General features: G+C 36.1%; 1 protein-coding gene across 8 annotated transcripts in view; it reads left to right on the top strand.

Moving 5' to 3' along the window:
- Positions 1 to 16,963, top strand: part of Syt7 (Synaptotagmin 7) — a 703,683-nt gene that overhangs the window by 661,549 nt on the left and 25,171 nt on the right. For all 8 annotated transcript variants that reach the window (XM_074179490.1, XM_074179533.1, XM_074179453.1 and 5 more), the window contains 2 exons: positions 2,892 to 3,032; positions 14,914 to 15,171. In XM_074179490.1, the coding sequence (XP_074035591.1) occupies positions 2,892 to 3,032; positions 14,914 to 15,171 (399 nt within the window). The remainder of the gene's footprint in view (positions 1 to 2,891; positions 3,033 to 14,913; positions 15,172 to 16,963) is intronic.

Here is a 16,963-nt window from a genome sequence, read left to right as displayed (position 1 = left end):
CTTGGATTCTATTTCTCATAAAAGTTCCAATAGTTCAATACAAACTCACTTTTACTGATAATGATTCTGTCATCCCAAACGAAATGAAGGTTGAATGAAAGTTGAATTCATTATTCATGACTTTTTTTCCATACACCACGAACTTTTTTTACAATTGAGGTAACACTAGTCATTCCATTATTGAAAAAGTATTATTGGACTTGTTTTTTGTCATATTCATTTCTCGTTTTATGCAATACACCTACCTATTTTTCTTTCTGAAATAACTACTTCACTGTTTTGTTGATGACAATTAGAATCTGGATAACTGATACTAAACAAAATATGAAATCCATTTTTTTTTTCAATAATGCCACTCTTTGTATGTAAATTCCGTCAATCGACGTACTGCTCAGTTTCAATAATCTCCTGATAATACTCAATGGATTAGTAAAATGCGCGTCGAGAAAAGACGCCCTAGTTCTAGTGGTGAAAAAAAAACGTTTTCATTAAATCATTTAATGACAATTCTAGCTATCAAAGTATCGAATATCAAGGGCTTTTCACACTACCTGTGAAAATACACCTGATGATATAACTTCACACTATTTCATAAAATTTACACTTTTTTTCGGACATTTTTACTTGTTTGTAATTGTCAAAATTTTGAACGTTTTCCAGAACATTTGGAGGAAGATCAGTTTGATCTTTCTCTTGAAGATGATCACTTGTTGATCGAAACGCGTGTCGAGGTGTTTAAATAAGTGTTTAGTGTTGGGGAAGATCAGAGAAAGATCAGTTTGATCTAATATGATTAGAAAAACAAAAGAAAAATTTTGATTTTTCAGCCAGTCCTTTGTGTCATATCAACCGACTAATAATGTCAATCTTGACTTGATTGCCACCTCATATTCATGACTCCCAAATACATGAATAATTCATGTGAATTTTATCCAACTAGCAGAGTCAAATTGATTCAGTATCCTTGATGGACATTTATTTTCCTTTTAATTTACTCTCTTTGAAGTCCATTGAATCGCAAATTAGTTTTAAATGGAAATTCTCACTAAATTCAATTAATTTACAGTTCACAAATTACTGTTTAATTAAATTTTCGTTGAAAAAGTCCACTTACATTCTTTCTCTTCATTGCGCGAGGGTTTTTGTAAATAACGTAGGCAATTAATTGACCGAAATTAATTAATGTTTTCAAGTTCGTAAAATGTGTTTTCCTTAGAATTTTATTCTCCCGCGGATGTTTCATCATAAACACTCTTCTGACTAGCATAAAGTGAAAATATACAGGGTAGTCTACGTTTGTCAAAAGTCAAGTGTCACTGACACAAGAATATTAATAAAGGAAGTTCAGTGTGATAGTTTTACTTCTAGGATGGAAATTCTCCTATTTACTTCGGAAATGTACAGATGCGGAAAACAAATATCGGAACATACGAATACCAATGTGTATTCTGCAATAAAAGTATTATGGAGGGAGTCTGCGAGAGCAATCGACCAGTTTGAAGTTAGAGATTTTTTTGAAATAAATTTCAACTATTAGGTTGAACTATTCTACGTTGATGTAGAGTGGTGCAAAGCATTTGCTGCGATAACTAGATGATTTTGTGCCATAACGGCTTCAAAAATAAAATACATCACGTTTCAAATGAAAAATAACCTGAAAATGTTCTCCAAAACTCAAAATAACGTAACATATAGTTCTAAAAACTGAAGTGAAATGTAACTCAAGAAAAAAACGTTAAACCTAATGGAATAAAGGTTCGAATAAACCTTGTTGTGCCAAACAATAGCCAAATCTGTGTTGTAGAGATAATCTCACATCACTCAGTAATGCGTAATGCTGGCAAAAAGTTGAATTTTTCCTAATTCACCAAGATTTAATTATCTAAAATAACCATTTGTTCAGATCGTTCAAGATTTGTAGCTCTCTGAAATTCATACCGATAAGCACATTCTCTCAGACACCCCCAAAATAAGAAATCATTCAGGGATAAATCTGGTGATCTAGAAGACCACCCAATGGTACCACGTGTAGATATTAATCGACCAGAAAATAGAGCTGCTGGAATAATTTGATTTTGTAAAACCTGTAGATATTTTACAGCATTCAGGTTACCATCAATGGAAAATACACCTATGATATTGTCTCTTAATAATCCTGTTAAAATATTGAGAGCCTGTGAGTCTTTACAAAAATGAACAAGTTTTTTCATGCTAGTTTCACAAAATTCCATCCTGATGTAGTTGTTGTATTTTGACCTTTATAACAATCCAATATATTGCTTTGCTGACAACAGTACATTATCTTGTCATTTCATTTGGACTCCAGGACATCGGCGGCAGGATGAGGATCAAGAAGTAATTTCGAATTGAGGTGGAAGTAACCAGGTTCGATTCAATGCTACGAAAATCCAGGCATCGGTTTCCTTCAAAAAAATAAATGTCTCTGAACCAGACATAATAATGTCAGGATAGACAATTTCGCTTTCTGCTTCGATGAATTTGTTGCTGCTACCACGGATCCTATCCAGAATGCATTGGCATTCGTATGTTCCGATATTTGTTTTCCGCATCTGTACACTGCATCTAATGAACAATTGATATGTTTGTTAAACAGAGAGCGGTGGGATTCTGACTATTCGTTTGTTATATTTCAGTCTCATACTTTGAGATTACTCATTTGACTGTCAAACCATATTTTAAGGGATTATATATCACTTTACAATAACCTCGTTACTACTAATAGTTAACTTTTCATTTTTGAACATATTTGAAGAAAGTAATGTATAGTAATGTACGTGTTTCGGTTTTGTAAATTGCACAGATACATATTTTTCGCGCAATTTCAAATTAATTTGCTAATTTCGGACTGTTGAAATGTTCTTTCGTTCCAGATGGCCTTTCTTCAGAACCGCTCAATATCACTGGTGGACATGTACATTGACAACTCCGAACCTTCAGAAAACGTTGGACAGATTCATTTCTCTTTGGAATACGACTTCCAAAATACAACGCTCATACTCAAAATTATACAGGTGAGTTTCAATATCCAACACATCATTTAGTTTCTTCTGCTGAGCTTCAAACTGATGCCACTTTTCATTATCAATATACAGGGGGTTCCTTAAACACATGCTGATATTTAAGGAGGAAATTCTTAGACCCATTTTAAGGAAAAAACGTCCTATGGACGTATGTCCTAAACGCCTTAACTTTTGAGATACAGGGTGGCAAAGTTTTCAAAAATAATCAGTTTTTTAATAATAACTGAGATAATTTTGTAGACATCTTTGGCATATTTGGTACATATTTTCTATGCCTCAAGGCGCATTTTCTGATGTACAATTTTCTTAATTTTCTCTGCCAGTGGCGTACGTACGAGTTTTGAAATGTATATTTTTGGCGAAAAAAATACTACGCCACTGCTTTATCTTGAATTAAAAATTATTTTTAAAATCTCCATATATTTTTGAGCACATTTGATTTGCTGAGTTTTCTTTGTCCGACGCATGGTTTTCGCTCAAAAAATTAAAAATCACTTTACTTAAGGATAAATTCCTTAAAAATCTGATGCGGTATCGTGCATCGACTGAAAGCAAACTAAGAGATCAGATTTGTTGCAAAATAATTGAGGATCTAAAAGGTATTTGTTTGTTGTCAGATGCACTGTTCTCAATTAAAATTACGTCATAACGCAGCACCGCTTAATAATTTTTGAAAACATAAATTTAGTTATCCTGGAATAAATGACGTGTAGCAGAATTTATTTACTGCACCTCTTGGAAATATGGAGTTTGTCGATATGTGATTTCTTTTAAAGATTAAAAGCAGAAAAAACAGCGTACCCACCATAGCAATAAAAAACGAATTCTCTGTATGTACAAACGTCAGTAGCTAATATTGATGTTGGTTTAAAGTAAGGTGTTGGTGTTAAAAACTGTCACAGCGCGTTTTGATTGATTTTGAAGTGTTATTGAAGTTATTTTGGTAGTCCGCTGTTTTTCTGAATATCTGTAAATATGGTAAATTATCCGAATGCGGAAATGGCGCAAGTGCATTACGTATATGGCCTTGCCGATGGTAATGCAACAGAAGCCAGGCGCATTTATCAGGAAAGATATCCTAATCGTGCCTTACCAGATAGCCGAACCTTTTCAAATATTCATCGTCGACTTGGGGAAACTGGTAGTTTCAAGAAAGGGACTCCGGAAGGTAGACCTCGTGTAGTAAGAACTCCTGAAATTGAGGAAACGGTGCTGCAAGAAATTGAGGAACATCCTGAGACGAGTACGAGGAAGATCGCTAAAACAGTGGTATCTACAAAGTATTGCACTAAATCCGCAGTTTGAGACACAAATTTTGTTCACAGACGAAGCAAATTTTTCTCGGAATGCCATTCAAAATTTCCATAACGATCATGTATGAGCTGAAGAAAATCCCCATGCAATAACCGAAACCCATTTCCAACACCAATTTTCGGTTAATGTATTGGCAGGAATTATAGGTGATCATCTAATAGGCCCATTTTTTCTACCAGGACGCCTTGATGGTCGTTCTTATTCACACTTTCTCGAAGAAGACTTACCTGGGTTATTGGAAGATGTGCCACTTGCGTTAAGGAATCGAATATGGTACATGCACGATGGCGCCCCTGCTCATTTCAGTGTAATTGTCCGAAACCATTTAAATACAGTTTATCCTAATCGTTGGATAGGTCGCGGAGGACCTCAGCAATGGCCAGCAAGATCCCCCGATCTCAACAGTTTAGATTTTTTTTATGGGGTCACCTTAAAACTCTTGTGTATAAAACTCCCGTTAATACTTTAGAAGATTTAAGAGAGCGAATAGTTGCCTCGTGTGAAACTATACGAATCACGCCGGGAATATTTGAACGGGTACGTAATTCCATGCGTAGAAGGGCGGAAGCATGCATACTAAGTGCAGGTGGCCACTTCCAACAATTTTTATAATCAGTTTTGGTATTATTACTAATTGACAAATTTGTGCTATTCGTTTAGACTTACTGTCACAAAATAAAATAAAACTCGTTTTTGTGAAAAATTTATTTTTTTGCAGATTATGTTTTCAAATATTATTAGGGAATTGGTAATGCGTTATGAAGCAATTTTCAGATTCTCATTCATTTTAGAATTGATCTAATTTCTTAATTTGCTTTTTGTCAATTTTTATTTTTTTGAGTGAAAATCATGCATCGGACAAAGAAATACCAAGAGATCAAATTTTCTCAAAAATAAATGAGGATTTTAAAAATGATTTTATTTTGAAAAGAAAGCATTGGCGTAGTACTTTTTCCCCAAAAATATTCAATGCGAAACACGTAGAGATGCCACTGTTTGAAAAAATACAAATTTGTGTACATCAGAAAATGCGCCTTGAGGCATGGAACATATGTACCAAATATGCCAAAGATGTCTACAAAATTATCTCAGTTATTATTAAAAAACTGATTATTTTTGAAAACTTTGCCACCCTGTATCTCAAAAGTTAAGGCGTTTAGGACATACGTCCATAGGAAGTTTTTTTCTTAAAATGGGTCTAAAAATTACCTCCTCAAATATTAGCATGTGTTTAAGGAACACCCTGTATGCTTTTTGCAAAATGTTAACTTCAATAGAAACATTAAATAAACTTTTAATTTGATCAGTAAAAGTACACATTTTCAAATAATGTTCAGCTCTACTCTTTCAATGGAGGTACTGTGTATCTTTTCATAGTTGATATTCATTATTTTTCACTCAAAAAAATTTAAAAGAATTGAAAAAATAACAAGTGAATCTCTAAATAACAGTTATACAGAATTTATAGTGAATTGTTGTTTTGTGAGTAATATTCTTGGAGATCAGAATAGGAAAATTAGAAATCTTCATATTAAAATCCCCTTCAGCCTTGTTCCCATGTATTTTTGGTGGTTCCGATATACAAGTGTACTGAGAAGATGAGTGAAGAGAGAAAATAAGTTTGAATGAAATAAAGAAGCATCTGACAAAGACAATAAGCGCCAGAAGCGATTATACAAAAGAGAGAAAAAATTATCAATAAAGTTCAAAAGGAAGAGGCACCAATAGATTGCCTGATTTGAATTATAACACGGATTTGGGGAAAAGGGGAGACAAGGGCAATATAGTAATCATAAAGAAGTAACCTCAGCTAGGAAATTGAAGAGACTTTCGCATGAAGTCTGGAAAGGAAGTTGAATGAAAAACTAAAAAATACATTGAGGCCAAATAGAGGAATCAATACACAGAGGTATGAGGATACTATAGAAGATAGAAACGCTGAAAATGCTATTGAAAAGTACAAACCTGAATGAGATCAAAGGAAACATTGTATACTCTACTGCTTTCAATAATTCTGAAGGGAAAATAGAAAGATTGTATTTCACTATTTCGGACTTCCATTCCATAAAATGATTTGAAATCCCTGAAACAACTGAAACAGGAGAATTGGAAATGAATAGCTGAAAATAACAATTATATTAATCAAAATAAACCTGAAATGAAATAATAGTGAAATAAGACCGTGCTTTTGAGCTCTGTAATACGGAAGAAGGTCTCGAAGGAACTAGACATCATCAAAAATAATCTTCAACGGAATGGCTACTCCAAAGCGATGGTAGAAAAGACTTTGGCTAAAAGACAGCAGGAGCCTCGCAAGGAAGAGAAGCCGTCACAACCAGTGCTTGCACTTCCCTACATCAGAGGATTATCGGAGAGGATAAGAAGAATTGGTTCCAAATACAACATCAGAACCTGCTTCAGATCCGTTAACACTATCCGTAGCAGCCTCACGAAAACCAGGCCACCAAACGCGGGCTGCGATTCCAAGAATTGCATTTACCGGATACCATGTGAGTGTGGAAAATCCTATATTGTTGAAACTAAGAGGCCATCGAATGTTCGCATTGCCGAGCACAAGAAACACACACAGCGAAGGAAAACCAGCAAATCAGGAATAGCAGAACATTGGTTCAGGAGAAAATTCAAGGAAGCCGCATACATGTTGTCCAACAACGTATTCAGCCAAGCCAGCGTAGAAATACGCAACATATAGAAACCTATCATCAAGCGAAAAATGGCCAACTCCCGCCACAACGGTCATCTCCCACGGAACCAGTGAAGCGGAAAATGGAAAGTGGGAATAAGTGAAAGTACTCGAACGACCTATAAATAATCATCTTTCGGAGGAATCAGTCCAGTCATCACCCGAAGACGATTGTAGATACTAACAATCGAAACGTCGTGAACTAACGTGACTTGGAATCTCTCCACTTTTTATTTTTATTTTCTTTTTTCATTTCTTCATTTTCATTTATTCAAATGTTCTATTTTCACTTGTATTTTATTTCACTATTATTTCATTTCAGGTTTATTTTGGTTAATATAATTGTTATTTTCAGCTATTCATTTTCAATTCTTCTTTTTTAGTTGTTTCAGGGATTTCAAATCATTTTATATAGTAGACAATGGAAGTCCGAACTAGTGAAATTCATTATGAAACATTGTCAATCATTATAATTGACTTCCTAAAGGAATGTTAACCTGAAGTTATGACGCAAATCTTCCAAACAGATAAATATGAATATAAGTTGGGAAGAGAGGAAGAACGAAACAACTGAAATGAGTAAAAGCTGCAGCGTATATAAACATTCTGATTACATAGATTTCGCACGAATTCATTGTCAGAAATAATTGAAACAGCTAAATATACAAAAGTACAGGTTTCTGAGATCTGTTTATGATCTACCTCAATAATCTATTCATAAACGTTCATTGAAAACTAACTGATTCCAAGCTGCAAACTTCTCCCACTCAATAATAGCATATGTAAGGAAGATAAGCTATGATTTTCATATGTCTGGTCAATTGAACTGACCTAGCAACACCACAAGTTTCGAACATTCGAAACTTTACACGACCGCAAGCCACATTTCATCCACAGTAATATCAAAGTGGGGAGTTTGGAAAACTCCTTACTTTCCGCGAGTGCGATTGAAATGTTTTCCATGTTATGTTGAAACTGGGCGACAGAATGCATCATAAAATTCCCCGCCTCATGAAGAGGGATGTTAAATTTCATTTAATGAAATGCCACCGACAGCTGAAACTGTTTTTCGCGCGTCTCATGCATCATTCGCTTCAGTGTAATAGGTTTTTCTGTTATCGTTGACTCTTCTGCTGCTGGCATCATGTAAATGAAGCTGACTTCCGGAAATAGGGGAAAAGAACCAGAGTGAAAATTTTACTTCATTATTATAGATACATTATAAGGGAAACATGTTTTCATGTCGAAATCAATGTTACTTCTAACATCAGAAGAGAGGGTGCTACTGATAGGGAGATACAAAGTAGAAATGAGCATCACCTGTGGTGTTATACAAGGCTCCGTAATTGGTTCCACATTGTGGGACATATACTATGATGGGGTAATCTGACGGTCCCTGGAGAAGTTGAACTGATAGGCTATGCAGATGACCTAGCCGCAGTGATGGTAGAAAAAAATGAGGAGTCTGGTTAGAACTTCCAATATAACTGTAAAGGGTGTAGCCGAGTAGATGACAGCGAAGCAACTCAAGCTTGCCCCTCAGAAGTCAGAGGTAGTACTGCTGACAGCAGGAAGGAAACTGAAGGAAATATCTGTAACCAAGAATCCATTCAATATCTGGGTATCCACATGGACCGAATTATGAAAATGGAAGCGCTTGTTAGAAAAATAGCAGAAAAGGTAGGGAAAGCCATCAACAATATGAGCAAGATGATGCATTACGTTGGCGGCCCAACGACAAGGTAACAGGAGAATACTCTGCTCAGTCGCCTAGTCGATCGTGCTCAATGGCACAACGATCTGGAAATGGGCCGTGGGAAAAAATAAAGAAATATATTACTAAGTGTCCATGAAAGTAGCATGTGCATATGGAATAGCATCAACCAAAGCTCTACTGATGATTGCAAGAACCCCTTCAATAGATCTGCTGGTAGAAGAGAAACAGTGGTACGGAACAAGGTACCAAGAGGGTTATCAAGGTCACAAATCATTGCGAAATGACAACAATTTTGGGAGATAGACGATGAAAAGGCCAACTGTACAAGAAGACTGATAATAGACATAGGACATGTATAGACGGAAAATGAGGAGAGGTGAATTACTTTCGATGATTTTTCCACTCTCCGAAAAAAAAATAAACTACTACCATTGCTGCTACTACAATTACTACTACTACTGCTAGTACTGTTACTACAGTAGGGGCGAGGAAAGAAACTGACAGAAATAGGCTCAGAATGAATCTGAGGAAGGTCCTATCCAGAAGGAACGGCACAAGCGAAATAGCATGTGTGAAGGTAGAAAACATGAAGTGGAGAAAACAACACAGGATGTGGAAAAAAAGTAGACAAAGGCAGGATGAAGAGGTTTCTATCCTGAAGCCAAAAGTGCAAATGACATACGACCAACTATTAAAAAATATGAAGGATACAGTAGATAGAGGAGGTATTGTTATTGACAACATCAATAAAACATAAAACGACAACGTACAGGTTAGAATAAAAGGAAAAGAAGAAAAGAACAGAGCTCTCTTCCGGGAAGAAATGACAAAAGAACTGAGCTGTATGGCCAAGGTAATTACATATGAATCAGAGAACCCAAACCAATATGATACTGGACATAGATGACACAGTATCGGAGGAAGAGGTAGAACATGTGCTGTTCAAGGAAACAAATGCTGCAGAGGAAGATATACAAATCAAATTATCGCAAAAATTAAGTGACAATCAGTGGCTAAAATACTGGAGAAGAAGACAAGGATAGGAAGGATTTGGAGCAGGTGGCGTATCAGAACAGTGGAGGATGTGAAGAAATTTTATAAATGTCGTAAAGTAGGACATATATCAAAAAACTGTAGCGAAGAAGAGGAAAGGTCAAGATGCTATAAATGTAGCGAGATGGATACATAAAGAACTACCAAGGATTACAAAGATGATATAAGTGTGAAGTAGATGGACACAAAGCAGAATTTAGAAAGCCACAGGAGGCGCGAAAGAGGAAGGAGAAGGGTGGGGCAACAATCTCGTAGTATGACTGAATTTACCGTATTATAGGGCAATTTAGAGAAGGGCAGAGAAGCTATAGACCTGATGCGGAAGAGAAAGGGGCGGATATAGTCATCATGACGGAATCCAGCTGAGAAAAATGTGTGATTAGATAGTGGCAATGTACATACTCAATAAAAAAATCAACGCAACGAACAAAGGGAGTGAAAAAATACTACTAATACTACTTACTTTGGGGTCTACAAACAAACATGTGTATGCTAGCCACCTTTCAGAGAAAAATAACGATTTCAACACGGACTACAACATATCATAATAATATAAAGAAAATAATTGAACCCGCTTGAATCTCTGGATATCAATGAACGCAAATATTTAAATTTTCTTTTAAATGACCAACAGGAAGTGGAAGATCAACAGAAAAGGTCCGACTCCGCTCCACAACAACGCTCGTCCGCATGCTCCACAAGTCAACGTCCAAAAATTGAATGAATTGAACTTCAGTTCTGCCTCACCCACCGTACTCCCCAGATTTCTCGCCAATCGACAATAATATTTTCAAGCAGTTGGATAACTTTCTCATCGCCTATCAGGACCGGGCAAAAACGACCTTCGTCGAATTCATTGAATCTCAAACACACAATTTTCATGCTGACGGAGTTACTCGACTTGTCTTACATTGAGAATGTGAATCTATATGAGTCCTAACCTCTAATTTTTGAGAATGATATTGTCAATCACACTGAAACAAAATTTTTTGTTTTTGCCAGTCACATCACTCGTCTCATTTGCTCGATGGCTCCTCCACGCCTATGCCCGACATCCACGAAACAGAAAATGCAAAACCTGATGTGAATAAAATGGGTATGAATTATTCAACAGAACTGCGCTCACCGCAGGTTTTTTCCAGCGCAATAAGTGCGTTGCGGTGCCTCATCAACAAACACAATATGGATTGAATGTAGAAGGGGGCTATTTGTCTTCTTTTCATGGAAACAGCTACAGAATGAAAATGATCTGCTCTTCGACCTTTCCTATATATTGTCTCGGATCTTTTATCAAAATTGTGTGATAGTTTATTGATTGAAATATTCTCTGTGAAACAAAATGACAGTGTGAATTCGTATATCACGTTCAGAGCTGAACGAACTAGAAGCATCTGCAAAAGTTTTCACAGTGAGAAAACTTGAATAAATGTCTATCAGATACAATCGAACGTATGTCGTGGTATTAGCTAGGGAATTAGTTGCAGGCAATTGCTAGATTCTGCTGTATAGGAACGTTGTAGAAAGTATATTGTAAAGGTTTTGAAAACAGCATAACAGTTTCTAACATGAGTCGCTTGGGAGTGGAAAATGCCTTCGGAATGAGTTCTACACTTTACTTTTTCTACGATTGCACTGTTTCAGTATTAACAATAGGGTATTTTTCCTGTTATTAGTATAGTAGTACGAAGTCTGTGCATGAAATAAGGTGAATTTTCATTTTTCTCAACAAACATTCATTTATTCATCAATTTTCATAGCGTCCCCTTCAAAATAGTCTCAGATCAATACACAACTCAGTACTCGCTTCGATTATTAACAAGAGGATTTTATTCGCTGTTCCATCCATTAAACATTCATTCAAATAATGAAAAAACTCATTTGAAAACTTGATTAAATATTTATTGTAACGAAGCGGGGAAAATACTTCAGGAATATTTATGAAGATTTATACGCCGACATTGCAACTTTGATCTAGTCACTGTACTCAGGTAAAATAGTCAGTATTCAAAGTTTGCGTATTTGGAGATTGTTTTATATTTCTATATCCTGTGATCGTATCAATTTCGAAGTCTATGAACTTGGAATATTGAAAGATGTAATTCTGGATACTAAGTAACGTATTCTAAAAACACTTTATTGTGTGATTTTCACTAGATATTTTTACATCAAGTATCAGCCGATTCCATCATATATGAATACTGAGTGTTTTTTGCTTTAGAATATTGAAGTCGAGATCTTTCAAGTCATGTCTGTTTGAAAAAAAATCTGTGTTAAATCTGTTTTTTCCGTTAATCAGCAGTCGCCCCCATACGAACGACAACTCGCAGAAGTTGAGAAACTTGCGCGAGCTGAAGACTAAAGAGGTCTCACCTTTTAACGTGTGATTCCTAACACGGTATTTACTTAAATGAATTTGAATTATTTCATGATTATTTTCCATATTTGACAATATGTCGCAAAACGCTGTCGTGTCATGGATCTCTTTGGTCTTGGGGACAGGAAAAGGTCGAAGGGGGCCAAATCTGGTGAATACGGTGGATAAGATATGATAACATACCCATGATTCGTTACCAGTTATGACCCTTTTGAGCAAATCTAGATTGTCGTTACCGTCATTCAACAATTCGATATTTCTGGTCAAAGTTTGGCAATTTTGAAACGAACTTTGCTGCCACATGCTTCGTGTCCAAAATTTTCGAAAAAAATGCGTGGCATGACCCAACCGATATGCTGACATCCTCAACAACTTCTCTAATAGTGTTTCGACGACTCTTCATAACAATTTTCTTCACTTCCTCGATATTTCTATCGGTTGTTGATGTGCTGGGACGTCCATAGTGAGTGTCGTCATTCACATCTTGTCGACCTTCTGTGAAAAGTTTGTACCACTTGTAAACATTTTTCTGAATCAGAGTACAATCACCGTATGTCACTGTCAACATTTCAAGTGTTTTTGAGCATCGAATTCCATTTTTCACACAAAATTGCTGCACATTGTTTGGTCCCTGTTGTGTTCTGTTTTAAATTTGCAAACCATATGTAGTGCTGTTCAGTAGTTTTGAAATGAGATTTAGGCAGAGGCAAAAGCGCTTAGAGCCTCCACTTGAAAGATGCCTCTCCGTAGTTTCTTTTGATCTCTGTGGATTTGTGTGTTTGGTTGATCTGTGATGGTGTGGAATGTAGTTCTCCATATTTTCATGGTATAGGTTTCGTTATCGTTATTATATACATTATCTAATTTCCTGCTGGACGAAAAATCCACTTTTCATCCTTGAAAACGTAGTCAAATGAATACATTTCGATGAAATAAAGGTACAGTGAGGTTAATGGAATTTCTCACCAAATCACCCTTTTCCTGGGACATATTTTTTCTTGTTGCCGCATCGGTCTTTTGCGTTGACTGCGTAATTAACGTCGCCTTGATAGCTAGTCTAGTCTCGATTTTCCACTTGATATATCGCCAAGGTTGAATTAATGGAAGGGTAGAATGTCGTCTCTATATTATCCAGCCAATCATTAAGTAATCAAGTGTAACTATCGCTTCGACGCCTTCAATTTTTTGCGTGGCAGGTTAATCGACTATGGAACAGAACATGCGAGAAATAATATTGATCTACTGTATCTGAGGAAAATTTACGAAGTACATCTCAACATTCTGATGAGAAACAGCCACGATATTTAATAAAGAATGTTTCTCAGTTGAGAAGAAGTGTCATACTTTTTGAACTGGAGCGTACTGCAATTTCAAGAAACAAACTCGGTATCAGTTGGCTAACAGTTTTTTGTACTGGTACAGATACGTAGATGATATCTTAGTATATTTTACTGGTACCGATAGGCAATTAGGCAAGTTCATTGAATATGCCAATTTCATGCACCCGTCAATAATATTCACCACTGAGAGGAAGGTAAATAACTCAATAAATTACCTTGACTTAACCATCACGAAAAATAACAATAAACATGAATTTGCAATTTTCCACAAACCATCGTACACAGACATTATCATACATAATTCCCCCACACACCCTTACCAGCATGAAGTTGCTGCATTCAATAGTATGCTGCACAGATTATTGAATATTCCACTGTCTGATAGGGAGTTCCTGAAAGAGCTGAATTTGATCAAACAAATCGCGGTTAATAACGGTTATAAGGTAGATATTATAAACTCCATTCTTTCCAGAAAATTACAAAAGCAAGCTATGGACCTGGTCTACCCATATTCAAGATGCGATAACGTCAGTTATAGGACATTGGCATACTTGGGTGAACCAACCAGGAATATTGTCCATTTTTTTAAGAAAGAAGGCGTAAACGTAGCTTACAGAACAAATGATAATCTAAGTGAATTCATTAAAAACAATAAAGACAAAACTTCGGTGTCTGATAGAAGGAGTATATAAGCTGACTTGTGGCTCTTGTCCAAAACTGTATATTGGTCAAACACAAAGAATATTTTCCCAAAGAATTAAAGAGCATGGAAGTAGTTTTTTAAATAGATAGACCGATTCCACATTTGCAAACCACCTTTTAGCAGAAGGATATGAGTTAAATCATGAATACGATGTGTTACATTTAGAAGAGAAAAGTTTGAATGTTTAGAAATCAATAGATTCAGGAATTCGGGTAATTTACTGAATGATCAATTAGAATTAAATAACTCTCCGTTACTGAATATTTTTTCAAATGTGGAAAATGGAACTTGAGCTCAGGTAATTAAATTCATTACAAACTTACGTAAAAAATCAGGTACTTGAAATTCCGGTACTTCAAATTGTAGAATAAGGTATATATAGAATTAGTTAATAAGACACGCCCGAGGATGCTATTGTATGGCGAAACACGTGTTGCGTTTTTGTAAAACTGTCTAGTGAAAATCACACAATAAAGTGTTTTAGAACACGTTATTACAAGTGAGTTGATAATTCACGAGTACAGGAAATTACGAACCAGGACCCTTTCGAAAAATTCCACTGGCATAAAGCGCCCTTAGGTCTACGAATAAATAATCCTTATCTTTCATACGCCCCATTCCATACGTATATTTTCCGATCCTTCAACCCCAATCGTTCTCGTTCCAGGGTAAAGATTTGCCAGCCAAGGACCTCTCAGGTACCAGCGATCCCTACGTCCGGGTGACGTTGCTCCCCGACAAGAAACACCGACTAGAGACGAAGATCAAACGGCGAACGCTGAATCCGCGATGGAACGAGACGTTCTATTTCGAGGGATTCCCCATCCAGAAGCTGCAGTCGAGAGTGCTGCATTTGCATGTCTTCGATTACGACAGGTTTTCCAGGGACGACTCGATCGGGGAGGTGTTTCTGCCGTTGTGTCAGGTAAGCTACTTGGAAAATATTTCTCTTTTTTGTCTGTTTCCTACTAGTAAATACAAAATAAATACATTATTGACCTGGAGATAATCGAAAGTAAATCATATTCCCTTGGTTTTCGTGGAAATTTCTTGTCATGACTGATGACACACATGCGCTTCAGGAAAATATCAGTTAAAATAGGAGAGCATAAATCTAAATATTATGAGATAGACCAGGGAATTCCTCAGGGATCGATCTTGGGGCCGCTTTTTTTTGTTATTCATAAACGATCTACCTGACTATATTAGCTCAGATTCAGTAATTCTCTATGCAGATGATAATAGATTGGCCATTGATTCAGTTACTCCTGAAGACTTACAAAAAAAAATAAATAATTTAGCAGAAGAATTCATGAATTGATGGTGTGAAAGAAAACCGTCTGTATGCATTTCTATTCTAGGTGAAGCTTTGAAACGCGGACTCAAATCGCAGCAATCTTTGTTTACCAAAGCGAATACTGAACAAGAGTCTGCAACTCGCGCCAGCTTTCGTGTGGCTCTTGAAATCGGAAAACGTGGCAAACCATTCACCGATGTATAAATGATAAAAGAATGCTTGATTGCAGTAGCCGAAGAAATATGCCCCGAAAAGGTTCATTTATTTAAAAGTGTAAGTTTGTCAGCAAACACCGTGGCTCGGAGGGTGCAAGACATCGCAGAAAATATATCATCTCAACTGTCTGACAAAAATGGACATCATGAGTGGTTTTCTCTACAATTGGATGAGTCAACGGATGTGTCAGATACTGCTCAGGTGTTGATTTTTATTCGCGAAGTAGATAAAAGCTATGAAGTGTATGAAGAACTTTTTGATATTGATAGTATTCACGGCACGACAAATGGGGCAGATATTTTTAAGGGAGTTGAAAATGCCATTGATAAAAAGAACCTTCGATGGAGAAATTTGAAATCTATAACAACTGATGGAGGCAAAAATATGTATGGTCAAAATAAAGGAGTAGTTGCACTTGTGTCAGAGGCTGTAGAAAATGATGGTGGTTCAAAACTACTAGTCTTACATTGTATCATTCATCAGCAGTCCTTGTGTGGAAAATGTTTGGATATGTCTGAAGTTCTAAAACTAGTCATATCAGTTGTTAACTTCATCAGATCCACTGTGGTGAATCACCGACAATTCCGCGAGTTTATTCAACAGATTGGAGAAAACGATTTACCATAATATATCATACTGCCCTACGCTGGCTTAGTTGCGGAAAACTCCTTAAGCGCTTTTTTGAACTTTTTGGAAGTTAGCCTTCTATGTCGATTTGAAAAATCAAATGAACGAACTGAATTTGAAATTGCAAGGAGAAAATCAGCTTCTCCCTGATTTATACACCAATATCAAACCCTTCAGGTAGAAAATAATACTACTTCAATCGCAATTACGTGAAAAATGTTTTACACATTTTGAAACATGTGAATTGCAATCGAAACTTTGAGTGCTTTGAAGATAAATTTTGATACTCGTTTTCCAAATTTTGATGTCATTGCGAATGAAATTAAGCTTTTTCAAAATCCTTTTGATTCTGACATTGAAACCCTGGCTCCGGAAGTCCAAATGGAAATTATTCATTTACGCTGCAGTGATATGCTTAAGAACAAATATCAAAATTCATCTTTGTTGGAATTTTATAAGAGTCTTCCACTGGAACAATTTGATAATTTGCATAAATTTGCTCGTGGGTTGTTTTCTGTTTTTGGTACTACTTACTTGTATGAGAAAACGTTTTCCAATATGAAGTACACAAAGAATG

The sequence above is a fragment of the Leptinotarsa decemlineata genome, unplaced genomic scaffold (genome assembly GCF_025532065.1).
Source record: "Leptinotarsa decemlineata unplaced genomic scaffold, Ldec_3_MD MMD2_P_RNA_scaffold_1, whole genome shotgun sequence".
Lineage (NCBI taxonomy): Eukaryota > Metazoa > Arthropoda > Insecta > Coleoptera > Chrysomelidae > Leptinotarsa > Leptinotarsa decemlineata.
The sequence above is the reverse complement of the archived record's forward strand: the minus strand, read 5'-3'. Positions and strand labels throughout refer to the sequence as shown.